The following is a 16,130-nucleotide window of genomic DNA, read 5'->3' as shown; positions in this document are numbered from 1 at the left end:
TGAAACGTCTCAGTTTATTGCAACCGAACTTGTCTGATACGGTAGAGAATTAGTGCAGAAATGTCAATTATCATTCCGGTACTAAAGAAGGGTGATCAGGTCAGATCTCTGTCCGTTGAATAAGGCAAATCCACGCAAATGGGACATTGGTACAATTACTCGTGTATGTGGCACCAGACAGTACTTGGTCAAAATTGGTGAATGCATCACAAGAACACCATAAATAGGAGCAGGAGTAGGCCACCTGGCCCCTCGAGCCTGCTCCGCATTCAATAAGATCACGGCTGATCTGATCATGGACACAGGTCCATTTCTCTGCCTGCTCCCCATAACCCCTTATCCCCTTATTGCTCAAAAATCTGTCTATCTCCACCTTAAATATATTCAGCCTCTCTTCTCTCCTCCCAGCGCCCGGTTCTCAGGCCACCTCCAATTTCTGCGGTCTGGAAGAGTCCGTGTTCCAATTGTATGTACAGTGTGTGAGGTTGCAGCCCCTCTTCCATTATTTGAAGGGGCTGCTCCTCAATTTCTGGTTGCACTTCAGTCCCACACTCCTGATCTTTGGGCACACTGTGCGGAGGGGAGCGGGTAGGTCCGAGGGCCTCCTGGTTGGACTGCTCCTGGGCATGGCCAACTGCCTGCCCCTCTCCCGCGGTTACATCCGAGCCAGGGTATCCCTGGAGATGGAGCACGCGGTGTCCACCGGTACGCTCGCGGACTTCCACGAGAGGTGGGCGCTGGAGGGATTGAAGTGCATCATCACCCCCGGCAACCAAATTTTAATATGATCATTTTTTATTATGTTCATTTTAGCGGGGCACTCAGCTTTGTCGTTTAATTAAAATAGTTGTGGAGCTGTTGAGTTGTGAGTGGCTTAGCCAGTCACGTGATGTTCACAAGACTCAATAAAACCCCAGCCAGTTGGGTTTGGGGGATCCACAATGAGGCAGGTGGCTGTGAGCCCGGTGGATGAACTGGTAATGTGTCATGTGGTTGTTAAACCTTTGTTAATTAACCAACTAGTTCTTAATAGCAATGTGTTGCTGTGAATTCTTAAGCAAAGAACCCATGAAGCAAATACATTACAATAGTAACGGTCACGGGTTTGGGAGCACTGCCAAAGAAGCGGCAGTGCATCTTGTAGAAGGTGCACAATGCAACCACAGTGCGCCGGTGGTGGAAGGAATGAATGTTTGCGGTGGTGGGTGTGGGAGCTTGCTGTACGCGAATTTGCTGCTGTTTCCCACATTGCAACAGTGACTGTACTTCACTGGCTGTAAAGCGCTTTGGGACGTTCTGAGGTTGTAAAAGGCACGATATAAATGTTATATACATTTTAATGCAGACACATATCTGTTAATCGTGGACTTTTTTTTATTTATAAAAAGTTTATTTTAATTAACATTTTAAAAATAAAGAAATTAGAAAAAAATTGTATTTGGTCAATTTTATTTTTGGAGAAGGCAATCCAGTTGTTCGGAACTGATGGGGCAATCCCTTGTGGCAAGAATGGTGTGCAGCCTGGAACCAGTTGCCGCCTCCTTTTCTCGGTTCCTCCAGAGGTTGAGCATTTTAAAGGTTTGCATGACCATACTCTGGTTCGGTGATTCACACTGCTCGATTTCATAGCTTTTCAGCTCCAGGAACTCTATCCCAATTTGCTTCCACTGATGTCCCATTTTTCCGGCCAATTGCATCAGAGTTTTGTCCGTCAGTGTCTTTGGTTCCACTTCTGTAAACAATGAGATGCAACACTGGAATTAAAACATTGGCTTATGGTTTCCCTGATGGCCTCTAAGTGGGTGAGTGTACTGTCCAGTGTGGTACTGAGGGACCAGTAGTCTGCACAGGAGTTGGGAGCTGTAAGTGAGCGACAGCGCGACAGCGAGAGAAACGCAAAAATCAAACACTGTCCCCGCGGCGGATCATTATCCAGCGACTCCTGCTGGACAGTCCATGATGTGGACGTCAGGAACAAGGGTAGGATTGGGCTCAGCCGTGCTGCACGCCACAGTTGAATATCCCACTCAGAGAGTCAGGGCTGAATTTTCTTCTGAGGTGGGGCAGTGGGTCGTGTGGGATTTCCACTCGCTGCGTTGACCCCTGCTTAAAAAGTCTTGCCTCGCTACGCTGCACATCCTCCATTTTCCGTCCTGGCCACTTTGCTGTGCTCCCGCCCTGTGTGTCCCCAGATTCGCTTTCGAAAATATGGTCACCCTCCCATTGTAACCTCTCTCATTTCTGTGCCCTGTTGAAATATTCCACAAAGATCTTAATTTTAAACGGAATATTTAAGCATGATTTTACATACTGCTTTTCTTTGCGTTGACCTCCTCGCTCACCGAAGGATCGGACACAGTTCCAGCACTGTCACAGCACACGGGGCTCTTCCTCTGTGCTAAGTAAAGGAACAGGTGATTAGAACTCCGGTCCGGTCTGGTCAAGTCTAAAGCCAGGAGCAATGACTGAGGTCCGCCTCCAGCTTGGGTGTCCTCTGACCTTGACATCAGGTACAGACGGATTTGAAATTGATTCTCAATACCGACCCTGTGAAAATCTCAGCAGGTTCACCAGGGACAGTTCACATTCTCTTCCAGTCTATTTCAATCAGTTCAAGTGCTTCAAAATCGGTACCTTACAGTATCAAGGACACTGCTGAACGACACAGGGCTCTGGGAGCCAAAATGTCTACCATTAATAATGGGGTAGAAAGGCCGAGAGCATTATTGTGTCATCTGAAGTGTGCACGGTCTAACTTCTGCCCAATATCATTTCCCCACAATGACCCCACATGAAGTCGGGGTTATTACCATGTTAGCGGTGGGGGCCGCGCCAACAGGATATCAGAATGGCAGAAGACGACACCGGTGGGTCTGGCTGAAGAGACATGGAGTTTCCAGGCGAGGGTTTGTTACTCACTCGCTGGTGGGCCCAGATATTAACAGCAACCACACCCTCCGAGGTCGATTGCCACTTGCTCCCTCCTCGTGCAGCCCGTAATTGGCCCAGGACTGCACCTACGCCTGTGTTCTGCGGCTGGGCACGATGCTGGCTTATCTGGCCAATTTCCGGGGGCAGTGCAGGGACACCCCCAGACATGTCAGGATGGAGCTGCTGCGGGTACAAGAAGCGCCTGCCCCTCCCCATCCGAGTGGCAGTCAAGGGGCAGAAATCTGGCAGAGACCGATTAAACCCAATGTGAGATTGACCGCTGCCACACTGCACTGGACTTTTCTGGGCTAAGAGCTTCAATATTTTGTACAATATGTTCTGGGGAGGCAGAGAGAGACGGTACGATTTCTATCTCCACGGGAAAGGTGCAAATTATAGACAGGCTTCTGGCATTTCTTTGGCAGCAGCACAGGATACAACATGGGGGAAGATGGGATATACAGTGGGGAGACGCATGGGAAAAGGTTTATTCATTAGAAAGGATTTGTATAATGGACTTTGTACTTCTAAGTTTCTATGTCTTCATTACTTGTGACATAAAGCGACTGTTTATCCGTGAGCTCCTTTCTCTGGTAGCAGCTGGTAAACGAGTGCTTAATCTCTGCCCTGCAACTTACAAGTCCAGCGTCCCTTCTCTCTACCTCTGGTACCCCAATGCATATCGTCCCAGTGTACAGACTGCCCGTGCCAGTGTGAGCCCAGTGTAAGACTGCCCGTCCCAGTGTGAGCCCAGTGTACAGACTGCCCGTCCCAGTGTACAGGCTGCCCATCCCAGTGTACAGACTGCAATTCCCAGTGTGAGCCCAGTGTACAGACTGCCCATCCCAGTATGTGCCCAGTGTACAGGCTGCCCTTCCCAGTGTGTGCCCAGTGTACAGGCTGCCCTTCCCAGTGTGTGCCCAGTGTACAGGCTGCCCATCCCAGTGTGTGCCCAGTGTACAGACGGCCCGTCCCAGTGTGCCCAGTGTACAGACTGCCCATCCGAGTGTGAGCCCAGTGTAGAGGCTGCCCGTCCCAGTGTGAGCCCAGTGTACAGGCTGCTCGTCCCAGTGAGCCCAGTGTACAGACTGCCTGTCCTAGTGTGTGCCCAGTGTACAGACTGCCCATCCTAGTGTGAGCCCAGTGTACAGTCTGCCCGTCCCAGTGTGAGCCCAGTGTACAGGCTGCCCGTCCCAGTGTGTGCCCAGTGTACAGACTACCCGTCCCAGTGAGTGCCCAGTGTACAGACTGCCCGTCCCAGTGTGTGCCCAGTTTACAGACTGCCCGTCCCAGTGTGTGCCCAGTTTACAGACTGCCCGTCCCAGTGTGTGCCCAGTTTACAGACTGCCCGTCCCAGTGTGTGCCCAGTTTACAGACTGCCCGTCCCAGTGTGTGCCCAGTGTACAGACTGCCCATCCCAGTGTGTGCCCAGTGTACAGACTGCCCGTCCCAGTGTGAGCCCCGTGTAGACTGCCCGTCCCAGTGTGTGCCCAGTGTACAGACTGCCCGTCCCAGTGTGTGCCCAGTGTACAGACTGCCCGTCCCAGTGTGAGCCCAGTGTACAGGCTGCCCGTCCCAGTGTGAGCCCAGTGTACAGGCTGCCCGTCCCAGTGTGAGCCCAGTGTACAGGCTGCCCGTCCCAGTGTGAGCCCAGTGTACAGGCTGCCCGTCCCAGTGTGAGCCCAGTGTACAGTCTGCCCGTCCCAGTGTGAGCCCAGTGTACAGGCTGCCCGTCCCAGTCTGAGCCCAGTGTACAGGCTGCCCGTCCCAGTGTGAGCCCAGTGTACAGGCTGCCCATCCCAGTGTGAGCCCAGTGTACAGGCTGCCCGTCCCAGTGTGTGCCCCGTGTACAGGCTGCCCATCCCAATGTACAGGCTGCCCGTCCCAGTGTGAGCCCAGTGTACAGGCTGCCCGTCCCAGTGTGAGCCCAGTGTACAAACTGCCCGTCCCAGTGTGAGCCCAGTGTACAGGCTGCCCGTCCCAGTGTGAGCCCAGTGTACAAACTGCCCGTCCCAGTGTGAGCCCAGTGTACAGGCTGCCCGTCCCAGTGTGAGCCCAGTGTACAGACTGCCCGTCCCAGTGTGAGCCCCGTGTAGACTGCCCGTCCCAGTGTGTGCCCAGTGTACAGACTGCCCATCCCAGTGTGTGCCCAGTGTACAGACTGCCCGTCCCAGTGTGAGCCCAGTGTACAGACTGCCCGTCCCAGTGTGTGCCCAGTGTACAGACTGCCCGTCCCAGTGTACAGACTGCCCATCCCAATGTACAAGCTGCCCGTCCCAGTGTGAGCCCAGTGTATAAACTGCCCGTCCCAGTGTGAGCCCAGTGTACAGACTGCCCGTCCCAGTGTGAGCCCAGTGTACAGGCTGCCCATCCCAGTGTGAGCCCAGTGTACAGACTGCAATTCCCAGTGTGAGCCCAGTATACAGACTGCCCATCCCAGTGTGCCCAGTGTACAGACATCCCTTCCCAGTGTACAGGCAGCCCATCCCAGTGTGTGCCCAGTGTACAGGCTGCCCTTCCCAGTGTGTGCCCAGTGTACAGGCTGCCCTTCCCAGTGTGTGCCCAGTGTACAGGCTGCCCGTCCCAGTGTACAGACGGCCCGTCCCAGTGTGAGCCCAGTGTACAGGCTGCTTGTCCCAGTGAGCCCAGTGTACAGACTGCCCGTCCCAGTGTGTGTCCAGTGTACAGACTGCATGTCCCAGTGTGAGCCCAGTGTACAGGCTGCCCGTCCCAGTGTGAGCCCAGTGTACAGACTGCCTGTCCCAGTGTGAGCCCAGTGTACAGACTGCCTGTCCCAGTGTGAGCCCAGTGTACAGTCTGCCCGTCCCAGTGTGAGCCCAGTGTACAGGCTGCCCGTCCCAGTGTGAGCCCAGTGTACAGGCTGCCCGTCCCAGTGTGTGCCCAGTGTACAGACTGCCCGTCCCAGTGTGAGCCCAGTGTACAGGCTGCCCGTCCCAGTGTGTGCCCAGTGTACAGACTGCCCGTCCCAGTGTGTGCCCAGTGTACAGACTGCCCATCCCAGTGTGTGCCCAGTGTACAGACTGCCCGTCCCAGTGTGTGCCCAGTTTACAGACTGCCCGTCCCAGTGTGTGCCCAGTGTACAGACTGCCCGTCCCAGTGTGTGCCCAGTGTACAAACTGCCCGTCCCAGTGTGAGCCCAGTGTACAGGCTGCCCGTCCCAGTGTGAGCCCAGTGTACAGGCTGCCCGTCCCAGTGTGAGCCCAGTGTACAGGCTGCCCGTCCCAGTGTGAGCCCAGTGTACAGGCTGCCCGTCCCAGTGTACAGACTGCCCATCCCAATGTACAAGCTGCCCGTCCCAGTGTGAGCCCAATGTACAAACTGCCCGTCCCAGTGTGAGCCCAGTGTACAGACTGCCCGTCCCAGTGTGAGCCCAGTGTACAGGCTGCCCATCCCAGTGTGAGCCCAGTGTACAGACTGCAATTCCCAGTGTGAGCCCAGTATACAGACTGCCCATCCCAGTGTGCCCAGTGTACAGACTGCCCTTCCCAGTGTACAGGCAGCCCATCCCAGTGTGTGCCCAGTGTACAGGCTGCCCTTCCCAGTGTGTGCCCAGTGTACAGGCTGCCCTTCCCAGTGTGTGCCCAGTGTACAGGCTGCCCGTCCCAGTGTACAGACGGCCCGTCCCAGTGTGAGCCCAGTGTACAGGCTGCTTGTCCCAGTGAGCCCAGTGTACAGACTGCCCGTCCCAGTGTGTGCCCAGTGTACAGACTGCCTGTCCCAGTGTGAGCCCAGTGTACAGGCTGCCCGTCCCAGTGTGAGCCCAGTGTACAGACTGCCTGTCCCAGTGTGAGCCCAGTGTACAGACTGCCTGTCCTAGTGTGAGCCCAGTGTACAGTCTGCCCGTCCCAGTGTGAGCCCAGTGTACAGGCTGCCCGTCCCAGTGTGAGCCCAGTGTACAGGCTGCCCGTCCCAGTGTGAGCCCAGTGTACAGGCTGCCCGTCCCAGTGTGTGCCCAGTGTACAGACTGCCCGTCCCAGTGTGAGCCCAGTGTACAGGCTGCCCATCCCAGTGTGTGCCCAGTGTACAGACTGCCCGTCCCAGTGTGTGCCCAGTGTACAGACTGCCCATCCCAGTGTGTGCCCAGTGTACAGACTGCCCGTCCCAGTGTGTGCCCAGTTTACAGACTACCCGTCCCAGTGTGTGCCCAGTGTACAGACTGCCCGTCCCAGTGTGTGCCCAGTGTACAGACTGCCCATCCCAATGTACAAGCTGCCCGTCCCAGTGTGAGCCCAGTGTACAAACTGCCCGTCCCAGTGTGAGCCCAGTGTACAGGCTGCCCGTCCCAGTGTGAGCCCAGTGTACAGGCTGCCCGTCCCAGTGTGAGCCCAGTGTACAAACTGCCCGTCCCAGTGTGAGCCCAGTGTACAGGCTGCCCGTCCCAGTGTGAGCCCAGTGTACAGGCTGCCCGTCCCAGTGTGAGCCCAGTGTACAGGCTGCCCGTCCCAGTGTGAGCCCAGTGTACAGGCTGCCCGTCCCAGTGTGAGCCCAGTGTACAGGCTGCCCGTCCCAGTCTGAGCCCAGTGTACAGGCTGCCCGTCCCAGTCTGAGCCCAGTGTACAGGCTGCCCATCCCAGTGTGAGCCCAGTGTACAGGCTGCCCATCCCAGTGTGTGCCCCGTGTACAGGCTGCCCATCCCAATGTACAGGCTGCCCGTCCCAGTGTACAGGCTGCCCGTCCCAGTGTGAGCCCAGTGTACAAACTGCCCGTCCCAGTGTGAGCCCAGTGTACAGGCTGCCCGTCCCAGTGTGAGCCCAGTGTACAAACTGCCCGTCCCAGTGTGAGCCCAGTGTACAGGCTGCCCGTCCCAGTGTGAGCCCAGTGTACAGGCTGCCCGTCCCAGTCTGAGCCCAGTGTACAGGCTGCCCGTCCCAGTGTGAGCCCAGTGTACAGGCTGCCCGTCCCAGTGTGAGCCCAGTGTACAGGCTGCCCATCCCAGTCTGAGATTCTGGGTCCGGCCCCGGGCTGTTTATTCATTCAATTGACTGGGGTGCTTGTTGCAAATCCGTGCACCTTTGTCACTTTCCGGGCGTCCCTGTGTGTAACTGACACGCTGGGTCTTACCCTGTTTGCTTCCTTCTGACCTGCCCCTCTTCCCGTCTGCAAACATCTTCAGCAGGTCACGCCTGGGGACTTGAAATAGGGTCTCTCGGGTGATTTCTCGGGCCTGTTCGGCATAGTATTGCACGAGTAGAGATGCTATTTCCTCCCGAGATCTGTCTTCTAGTTGACCACTCGGTATCGGATTGCTTTCCCTGAACTTAAGATGGAAGTTGAACCGTTTGACTTCTGTGTCGTTCAGTTCATCAAGGACTTGGATCAGAAACTTTGCTGTTGACATGATGATTTTTCATTCAATGCGATCCAAACTCGTTTCTTCACCGTTACACAAAGACTCGGGGACTGGTCGCTTGCCAAATGATACAGTCCTCAGGTACAGCCCAATTCACACGGTGCTGCTCTTCGGAAATAAATTAACCACCGCGGGTTAAGTTTCGCTTTCGAGCTCAGAGCTCGCTTTTTACTTCCTGAGGAAGTCGTTCCTGCTCACACTGGGACGGGCAGCCTGTACACTGGGCTCACACTAGGACAGGTTGGAATTCATCTCCGGTCAGGGCTGAATTCTGCCCCCTCCCTCCCTCGTTCTTGGAACTGCAGCTGGAATTTAAATTAGAATAATAAACTCGACAAACTTAAAGGGGATAAGATCCGTGGTCCAGATGGGTTGCATTTGCATCTATTAAAAGAAACTAGAGAAGAGACAGCAGAGGCACTATTACATAAAAAATCTAAAAATCCAATAGAAAAGGAAATCGTACCAGACAATGTTCCCTCTCTATTTTTTTTGTACGAGGTCCCTTTAAATTTGCAGAGTGACTATTTGCACTGTTTTTTCTGCGCCTGTATCCTCTGGACTCCGTCCCATTTTATACACTGCTCCCAGCAAAGGACTGGGCACAGCAGCAGCCAAGTTCATGGCACCGTGGCTGACTCTGCTGCACAGGAGGGCAGGAAAAAGAGTGGGAGAGCGATAGTGATAGGGGATTCGATTGTAAGGTGAATAGATAGGCGTTTCTGCGGCCGCAACCGAGACTCCAGGATGGTATGTTGCCTCCCTGGTGCAAGGGTCAAGGATGTCTCAGAGCGGGTGCAGGACATTCTGAAAAGGGAGGGTGAACAGCCAGTTGTCGTGGTGCATATAGGTACCAATGACATAGGTAAAAAAAGGGATGAGGTCTTACAAGATGAATTTCGGGAGCTAGGAGCTAAATTAAAAAGTAGGACCTCAAAAGTAGTAATCTCAGGATTGCTACCAGTGCCACGTGCTAGTCAGAGTAGGAATGGCAGGACAGCTCAGATGAATACGTGGCTTGAGGAGTGGTGCAGAAGGGGGGGATTCATATTCCTGGGACATTGGAACCGGTTCTGGGGGAGGTGGGACCAGTACAAACCGGACTGTCTGCACCTGGGCAGGACCGGAACCAATGTCCTAGGGGGAGTGTTTTCTAGTGCTGTTGGGGAGGAGTTAAACTAATATGGCAGGGGGATGGGAACTAATGCAGGGAGACAGAGGGAAATAAAATGGAGGCAGAAGCAAAAGGTAGAAAGGGGAAAAGTAAAAGTGGAGGGCAGAGAAACCCAAGGCAAAAAACAAAAAGGGCCACATTACAGCAAGATTCTAAAAGGACAAAGATTGTTAAAAAAAAACCAAGCCTGAAGGCTCTGTGTCTCAATGCAAGGAGCATTCGTAATAAGATGGATGAATTAACTGCGCAGATAGCAGTTAACGGATATAATGTTATTGGGATTACGGAGACATGGTTCCAGGGTGACCAATGCTGGGAACTCAACATCCAGGGGTATTCAATATTCAGTAAAGATAGGCAGAAAGGAAAAGGAGGTGGGATAGCATTGCTGGTTAAAGAGGAGATTAATGCAATATTAAGGAAGAACATTAGCCTGGATGAGGTGAAATCTGTCTGGATAGAGCTGCGGAACACCAAAGGGCAGAAAACGCTAGTGGGAGTTGTGTACAGACCACCAAATAGTCATAGTGAGGTTGGGGATGGCATCAAACAGGAAATTAGGGATGTGTGTAATCAAGGTACAGCAGTTATCATGAGCGACTTTAATCTACATATAGATTGGGCTAACCAAATTGGTAGCAATACGGTGGAGGAGGATTTCCTGGAGTGTACAAGGGATGGTTTTTGTTGTGTATGGAGAAAGAGTCAGACTGAACACTGTGAGTTCAAAGTAAAGTGTGACCTTAGTCTTTTATTGCAGGTCTCCAGAGTGCCTCTCCAACCTGTGAAGCCTCCTTAAATACCTGTGCTCCCAAGGGATTGTGGGATCCCTTGGGACTCCAGGGGATGAGCCCTCTGGTGGCTGTACAGAGTAAATACAAGTCCACATATATAACAACACCCACCCCGCAAAGTCAATAGTGTAACTATTTACAATGTGAGTCGATCTGGGGCCCTTCTTGCCCTGGTTGATCGTCTCGGTGTGAAAGCTGGTGTTGTTGAATCATTTATTGGGCCCTCGCTGGGCTGCTGTGCAGCTGGCCTTGCTGGGCTGCCTGGTGTGTTGGGCCCAGCAGGGCTGCTGTGGATGATGGGTTCTGCTTCGTGGTCAACCGTGGTGCCGGTTGCCACTGGTGTGTATGTTGGGGGATCAAAAAAGGTAGGGTCCAAGGTGGGTTGCTCAGGGTAGTCCGTGAATCTGAGTTTGATTTGGTCCAAGTGTTTCCAGTGAATGAGTCCGTTTGAAAGTTTGACCCGAAACACCCTGCTCCCCTCTTTGGCCACGACAGTGCCGGGAAGCCACTTGGGACCTTGTCTATAATTTAATACAAATACAGGATCATTGATTTCAATCTCACGTGACACATTTGCGCTATCGTGGTCTGCACTTTGTTGAAGCTGCCTGCTCTCTACCTGTTCATGTAGATCAGGGTGAACTAACGAGAGCCTTGTCTTAAGTGCTCTTTTCATGAGCAGTTCAACAGGTGGGATCCCAGTGAGTGAGTGGGGTCTCGTGCGGTAGCTAAGCAGAACTCGGGATAGGTGAGTCTGCAGTGAGCCTTCAGTTACCCTCTTCAAGTCTTGCTTGATGGTTTGCACTGCTCTCTCTGCCTGACCATTGGACACTGGTTTAAACGGGGCAGATGTGACATGTTTGATCCCGTTACGGGTCATGAATTCTTTGAACTCAGCACTGGTAAAACATGGCCCGTTGCCACTCACCAGGACATCGGGTAAGCCGTGTGTGGCAAACATGGCCCGCAGGCTTTCAGTAGTGGCAGCAGACGTGCTAGCCGACATTATCTCACATTCAATCCACTTGGAGTACGCGTCTACAACCACAAGGAACATTTTACCCAAGAACGGGCCTGCATCGTCAACATGTACCCTAGACCACGGTTTAGGACTGCCAAGACCATAAACGTAGCGGCGCCTCCCTGGGTACATTGCTTAACTGCGAGCATGTATTACATCTGTGAATGCAGGGCTCTAAGTCCGCATCGATACCGGGCCACCACACGGTTTCATCATTACGATGCCTGGGTGGGTACTGTGGAGGTCATTGATGAAGGTGTCTCTGCCCTTCTTGGGGACCACTACTCGATTGCCCCACAGAAGGCAGTCTGCCTGTATAGGCATTTCATCTTTGCGCCACTGGAACGGCTTTATCTCTTCCTGCATTTCCACTGGGACACTGGACCAGCTCCCGTGAAGCACACAACTTTTGACTAGAGATAATAAGCGGTCCTGACTTGTCCGGGTTTTGATCTACCGGACAGTGACAGATGATTGCTCACTCTCAAATGCTTACAATAACCATGGCTAGATCTGCGGGCTGCGCCATTTACACCCCTGTGGTGGGCAATGGCGGCCTACTGAGAGCATCGGCGCAGTTTTCTGTGCCTGGCCTGTGGCGGATGGCGTAGTTGTATGCGGACAACGCGAGCGCCCATCTCTGGATACGGGCCGATGCGTTGATATTTATCCCTTTACTCTCGGAAAACAGGGGTATAAGTGACTTATGGTCAGTTTCCAATTCGAATTTTAGCCCAAACAGGTATTGATGCATTTTCTTTACCCCAGAGACACACGCTAATGCTTCTTTTTCAATAATGCTGTAGGCTCTCTCAGCCTTAGACAGACTCCTGGATACATAAGTAACCGGTTGCAGTTTCCCGAAATCATTAGCTTGTTGCAATACACACCCGACGCCATATGACGACGCATCACATGATAGTACCAAACACTTACATGGATCATACAACACAAGCAATTTGTTTTACAAAGGCATTTTCTTGGCTTTTGCCCCAAACCCATTCGTCCCCTTTTCGTAGTAAGACATGCAGTGGTTCTAACAGTGTGCTGAGACCCGGTAAGAAGTTACCAAAGTAGTTCAGGAGTCCCAGAAACGACCGCAGCTCCGTCACGTTCTGTGGCCTCGGTGCGTTCTCGATTGCCTTCGTCTTCACGTTGCTGAACCTAATGCCGTCCGCCGCAATCCTCCTTCCCAGGAACTCCACTTCAGGCGTTAGGAAAATGCACTTCGAGCATTTTAACCTGAGCCCCACCCAGTTGAATCGACTAAGAATCTCCTCCAGGTTCTGCAGGTGCTCAACTGTGTTCCGACCTGTGACCAAGATGTCGTCCTGGAAGGCCACGGTGTGCGGGACCGACTTCAGTCAACTTTCCATGTTTCTCTGGAATATCGCCGCCGTTGATCAGATTCCAAACAGGCATCTGTTATGAACAAAAAGGCCCTTGTGCGTGTTGATACAAGTGAGGGCCTTCGATAATTCCTCCAGTTCCTGCGTCATGTGGGCTGAAGTCAGATCCAGCTTCGTGAACGTCTTTCCTCCCTCCAGCGTTGCAAAGAGGTCGTCGACCTTTGGTAGTGGGTATTGGTCCTGCAGGGAGAAACGATTGATAGTTACTTTGTAATCGCCACAGATTCTGACGGTGCCGTCTCCCTTGAGGACTGGGACAATAGGGCTGGCCCACTCGCTGAACTCGATCGGTGAAATGATGCCCTCTCTTTGCAGCCGGTCTAGCTCGATCTCTACCCTTTCTCTCATCATGTACGGTACTGCTCTCGCCTTGTGATGGATGGGTCATGCCCCCGGAATTAGGTGGATCTGCACTTTTGCTCCTTGGAATTTCCCAATGCCTGGTTCGAACAGCGAAGGAAATTTGTTTAAGACCTGGGCACACGAAGTGTCGTCAGCGGGCGATAGCGCTCAGACGTCGTCCCAGTTCCAGCGTATCTTTCCCAGCCTGCTCCTGCGAGCAGCGTGGGACCATCGCCCGGTACCACCCAGAGTGGTAGCTTGTGCACCGCTCCATCGTAGGAGACCTTTACGGTAGCACTGCCGATTACAGGTATCAGTTCTTTAGTGTAAGTTCTGAGTTTTGTGCGAACTGGAGTTAAGACCTGGCCATGAGGTCTTGTTGCACCACAACCTTTCGAAAGTCTTTTTGCCCATGATGGACTGGCTCGCGCCCGTGTCCAGCTCCATTGACACCGGGAGTCCATTTAGTTCAACATTCAGCATTATCGGGGGACAATTCGTGGTGAATGTATGCGCCCCATGTACCTCTGCCTCCTCGATCTGAGGCTCTGGTTCATCGTGATCCTCCGTGGATCTGTCCTCCTCTGTAACATGGTGGTTTGCAGGTTTAACAGGATTAGCAGCTCGCCTGCACTCTCGTTGGAGAGTGGTTTTTCCACAGCCCTTGCAAACGTACTCTTTGAATCAGCATGAATGGAAACGATGATCACCCCCACAGCACCAACAAAGTGTTAATGGCCTTGCATTCATCACCCTTGATGGTGGACTCTGAGACATCTGCGGACGTGTAGCTGCAGGTATGTGTGACCTGCCCTATACGTAGCGATTCGAAAACAACATTACTTTGTTTACAGTACTTGTAGCAGCACTTGTGTGCTGAGAGATTTGCTTAGTATAGTCACTGGTGGCAATGAACGCCTGGGCTATCGCTCTGGCCTTACTCAAGGTTGGGGTCTCTACAGTCAAAAGTTTGCGAAGTATGGTTTCATGGCCAATGCCAAGTACAAAAAAGTCTCTGAGCATGTGCTCCAAATGTCCTTCAAATTCGCAATATCCTGCAAGGCATCTTAGCTCGGCGACATAACTCGCCACTTCCTGGCCTTCAGACCTTTTGTAGGTGTAGAACCGGTACCTCGCCATCAGAATGCTTTCCTTCAGGTTCAAATGTTCTTGGACCAGTGTGCACAAATCGTCGTATGATTTCTCCGTGGGTTTCGCTGGAGTGAGCAGATTCTTCATGAGGCCATATGTTGGTGCCCCACAGACGGTGAGGAGGATCGCCCTTCGTTTGGCAGCACTCTCTTCCCCATCTAGCTCATTGGCCACGAAGTATTGGTCGAGTCGCTCCACAAAAGTTTCCCAATCATCTCCCTCCGAGAATTTCTCCAGGATGCCCACTGTTCTCTGTATCTTTAGGTTCGCTATCTGTATCTCGTCGCCAGTTGTGTATGAAGAAAGAGTCAGACTGAACTCTGTGAGCTCAAAGTAAAGTGTGACCTTAGTCTTTTATTGCAGGTCTCCAGAGTGCCTCTCCAACCTGTGAAGCCTCCTTAAATACCTGTGCTCCCAAAGGATTATGGGATCCCTTGGGACTCCAGGGGATGAACCCTCTGGTGGCTGTACAGAGTAAATACAAGTCCACATATATAAAAGTTTTCTGGACAAATATGTTGAGGAACCAACTAGAGACCTGGCCATCCTAGACTGGGTGTTGTGTAATGAGAGAGGATTAATTAGCAATCTTGTGCGAAGCCCCTTAGGGAAGAGTGACCATAATATGGTAGAATTCTTCATTAAGATGGAAAGCGACACAGTTAATACAGAGACTAGGGTCCTGAACTTAAAGAAAGGTAACTTCGATGAATTGGCTCGAATAGACTGGCGAGTGATACTTAAAGGGTTGACGGTGGATAGGCAATGGCAAACATTTAAAGATCACATGGATGAACTTCAACAATTGTACATCCCTGTCTGGCGTAAAAATAAAACGGGGAAGGTGGCTCAACCGTGGCTAACAAGGGAAATTAGGGACAGTGTTAAATCCAAGGAAGAGGCATATAAATTAGCCAGAAAAAGCAGCAAATCTGAAGACTTGGAGAAATTTAGAATTCAGCAGAGGAGGACAAAGGGTTTAATTCAGAGGGGGAAAATAGAATATGAGAGTAAGCTTGCAGAGAGCATAAAAACTGACTGCAAAAGCTCCTACAGATACGTGAAGAGAAAAAGATTACTGAAGACAAATGTAGGTCCCTTGCAGTCAGAATCAGGTGAAGTCATAATGGGGAACAAAGAAATGGCAGACCAATTGAACAAATACTTTGGTTCTGTCTTCACTAAGGAAATCACAAATAACCTTCCGGAAATACTAGGACACCGAGGGTCTAGCAAGAAGGAGGAACTAAAGGAAATCCTTATTAGTCAGCAAATTGTGTTAGGGAAATTGATGGGATTGAAGGCCAATAAATCCCCAGGACCTGATAGTCTGCATCCCAGAGTACTTAAGGAAGTGGCCCTAGAAATAGTGGATGCATTGGTGGCCATTTTCCAACATTCTATAGACTCTGGATCAGTTCCTATGGACTGGAGGGTAGCTAATGTAACCCCACTTTTTAAAAAAGGAGGGAGAGGGAAAACAGGGAATTATAGACTGGTCAGCCTGACATCAGTAGTGGGAAAAATGTTGGAATCAATTATTAAAGATGAAATAGCAGCACATTTGGAAAGCAGTGACAGGATAGGTCCAAGTCAGCATGGATTTATGAAAGGGAAATCATTCTTGACAAATCTTCTGGAATTTTTTGAGGATGTAACTAGTAGAGTGGACAAGGGGAGCCAGTGGATGTAGTGTATTTAGACTTTCAAAAAGGCTTTTGACAAGGTCCCACACAAGAGATTGGTGTGCAAAATTAAAGCACATGGTATTGGGGGTAATGTACTGACGTGGATAGAGAACTGGTTGGCAGACAGGAAGCAGAGAGTCGGGATAAATGGGTCCTTTTCAGAATGGCAGGCAGTGACTAGTGGGGTGCCGCAAGGTTCAGTGCTGGAACCCCAGCTATTTACAATATACATCAATGATTTAGACGAA

At 51.8% G+C, this 16,130-nt stretch overlaps 1 protein-coding gene across 2 annotated transcripts; it reads right to left on the bottom strand.

Annotated features, from left to right (window-relative positions):
• Window positions 1-1,368: 1,368 nt before the first annotated feature.
• On the bottom strand, window positions 1,369-8,502 carry LOC139240894 (caspase b-like). 2 transcript variants are annotated; one of them, XM_070869399.1, is made up of 3 exons: window positions 8,014-8,502; window positions 2,312-2,398; window positions 1,369-1,732 (listed from the first exon to the last, which is right to left on the bottom strand). In XM_070869399.1, the coding sequence occupies exons 1-3, from the start codon at window positions 8,288-8,290 to the stop codon at window positions 1,449-1,451; spliced, it is 648 nt and encodes a 215-aa protein (XP_070725500.1). In that variant the 5' UTR covers window positions 8,291-8,502; the 3' UTR covers window positions 1,369-1,448. The 2 variants fall into 2 exon arrangements, with proteins under 2 accessions (XP_070725500.1, XP_070725501.1); XM_070869400.1 differs by lacking the exon at window positions 2,312-2,398.
• Between the last annotated feature and the right edge of the window lie 7,628 nt (window positions 8,503-16,130).

Source organism: Pristiophorus japonicus, chromosome X (genome assembly GCF_044704955.1).
Source record: "Pristiophorus japonicus isolate sPriJap1 chromosome X, sPriJap1.hap1, whole genome shotgun sequence".
Taxonomy (NCBI): Eukaryota; Metazoa; Chordata; class Chondrichthyes; family Pristiophoridae; genus Pristiophorus; species Pristiophorus japonicus.
This window is presented reverse-complemented; position numbering and strand designations above follow the sequence as displayed.

Coding starts and splice junctions, on each gene's coding strand:
- LOC139240894 (XM_070869399.1), bottom strand. CDS start 8,290: ATGTCAACAGCAAAGTTTCTGATCCAAGTCCTTGATGAACTGAACGAC. Junction 2,399..8,013: donor GTCAGAAGGAAGCAAACAGG/GTAAGACCCAGC, acceptor TCCTTTACTTAG/CACAGAGGAAGAGCCCCGTG. Junction 1,733..2,311: donor GGTCAACGCAAAGAAAAGCA/GTATGTAAAATC, acceptor CATTGTTTACAG/AAGTGGAACCAAAGACACTG.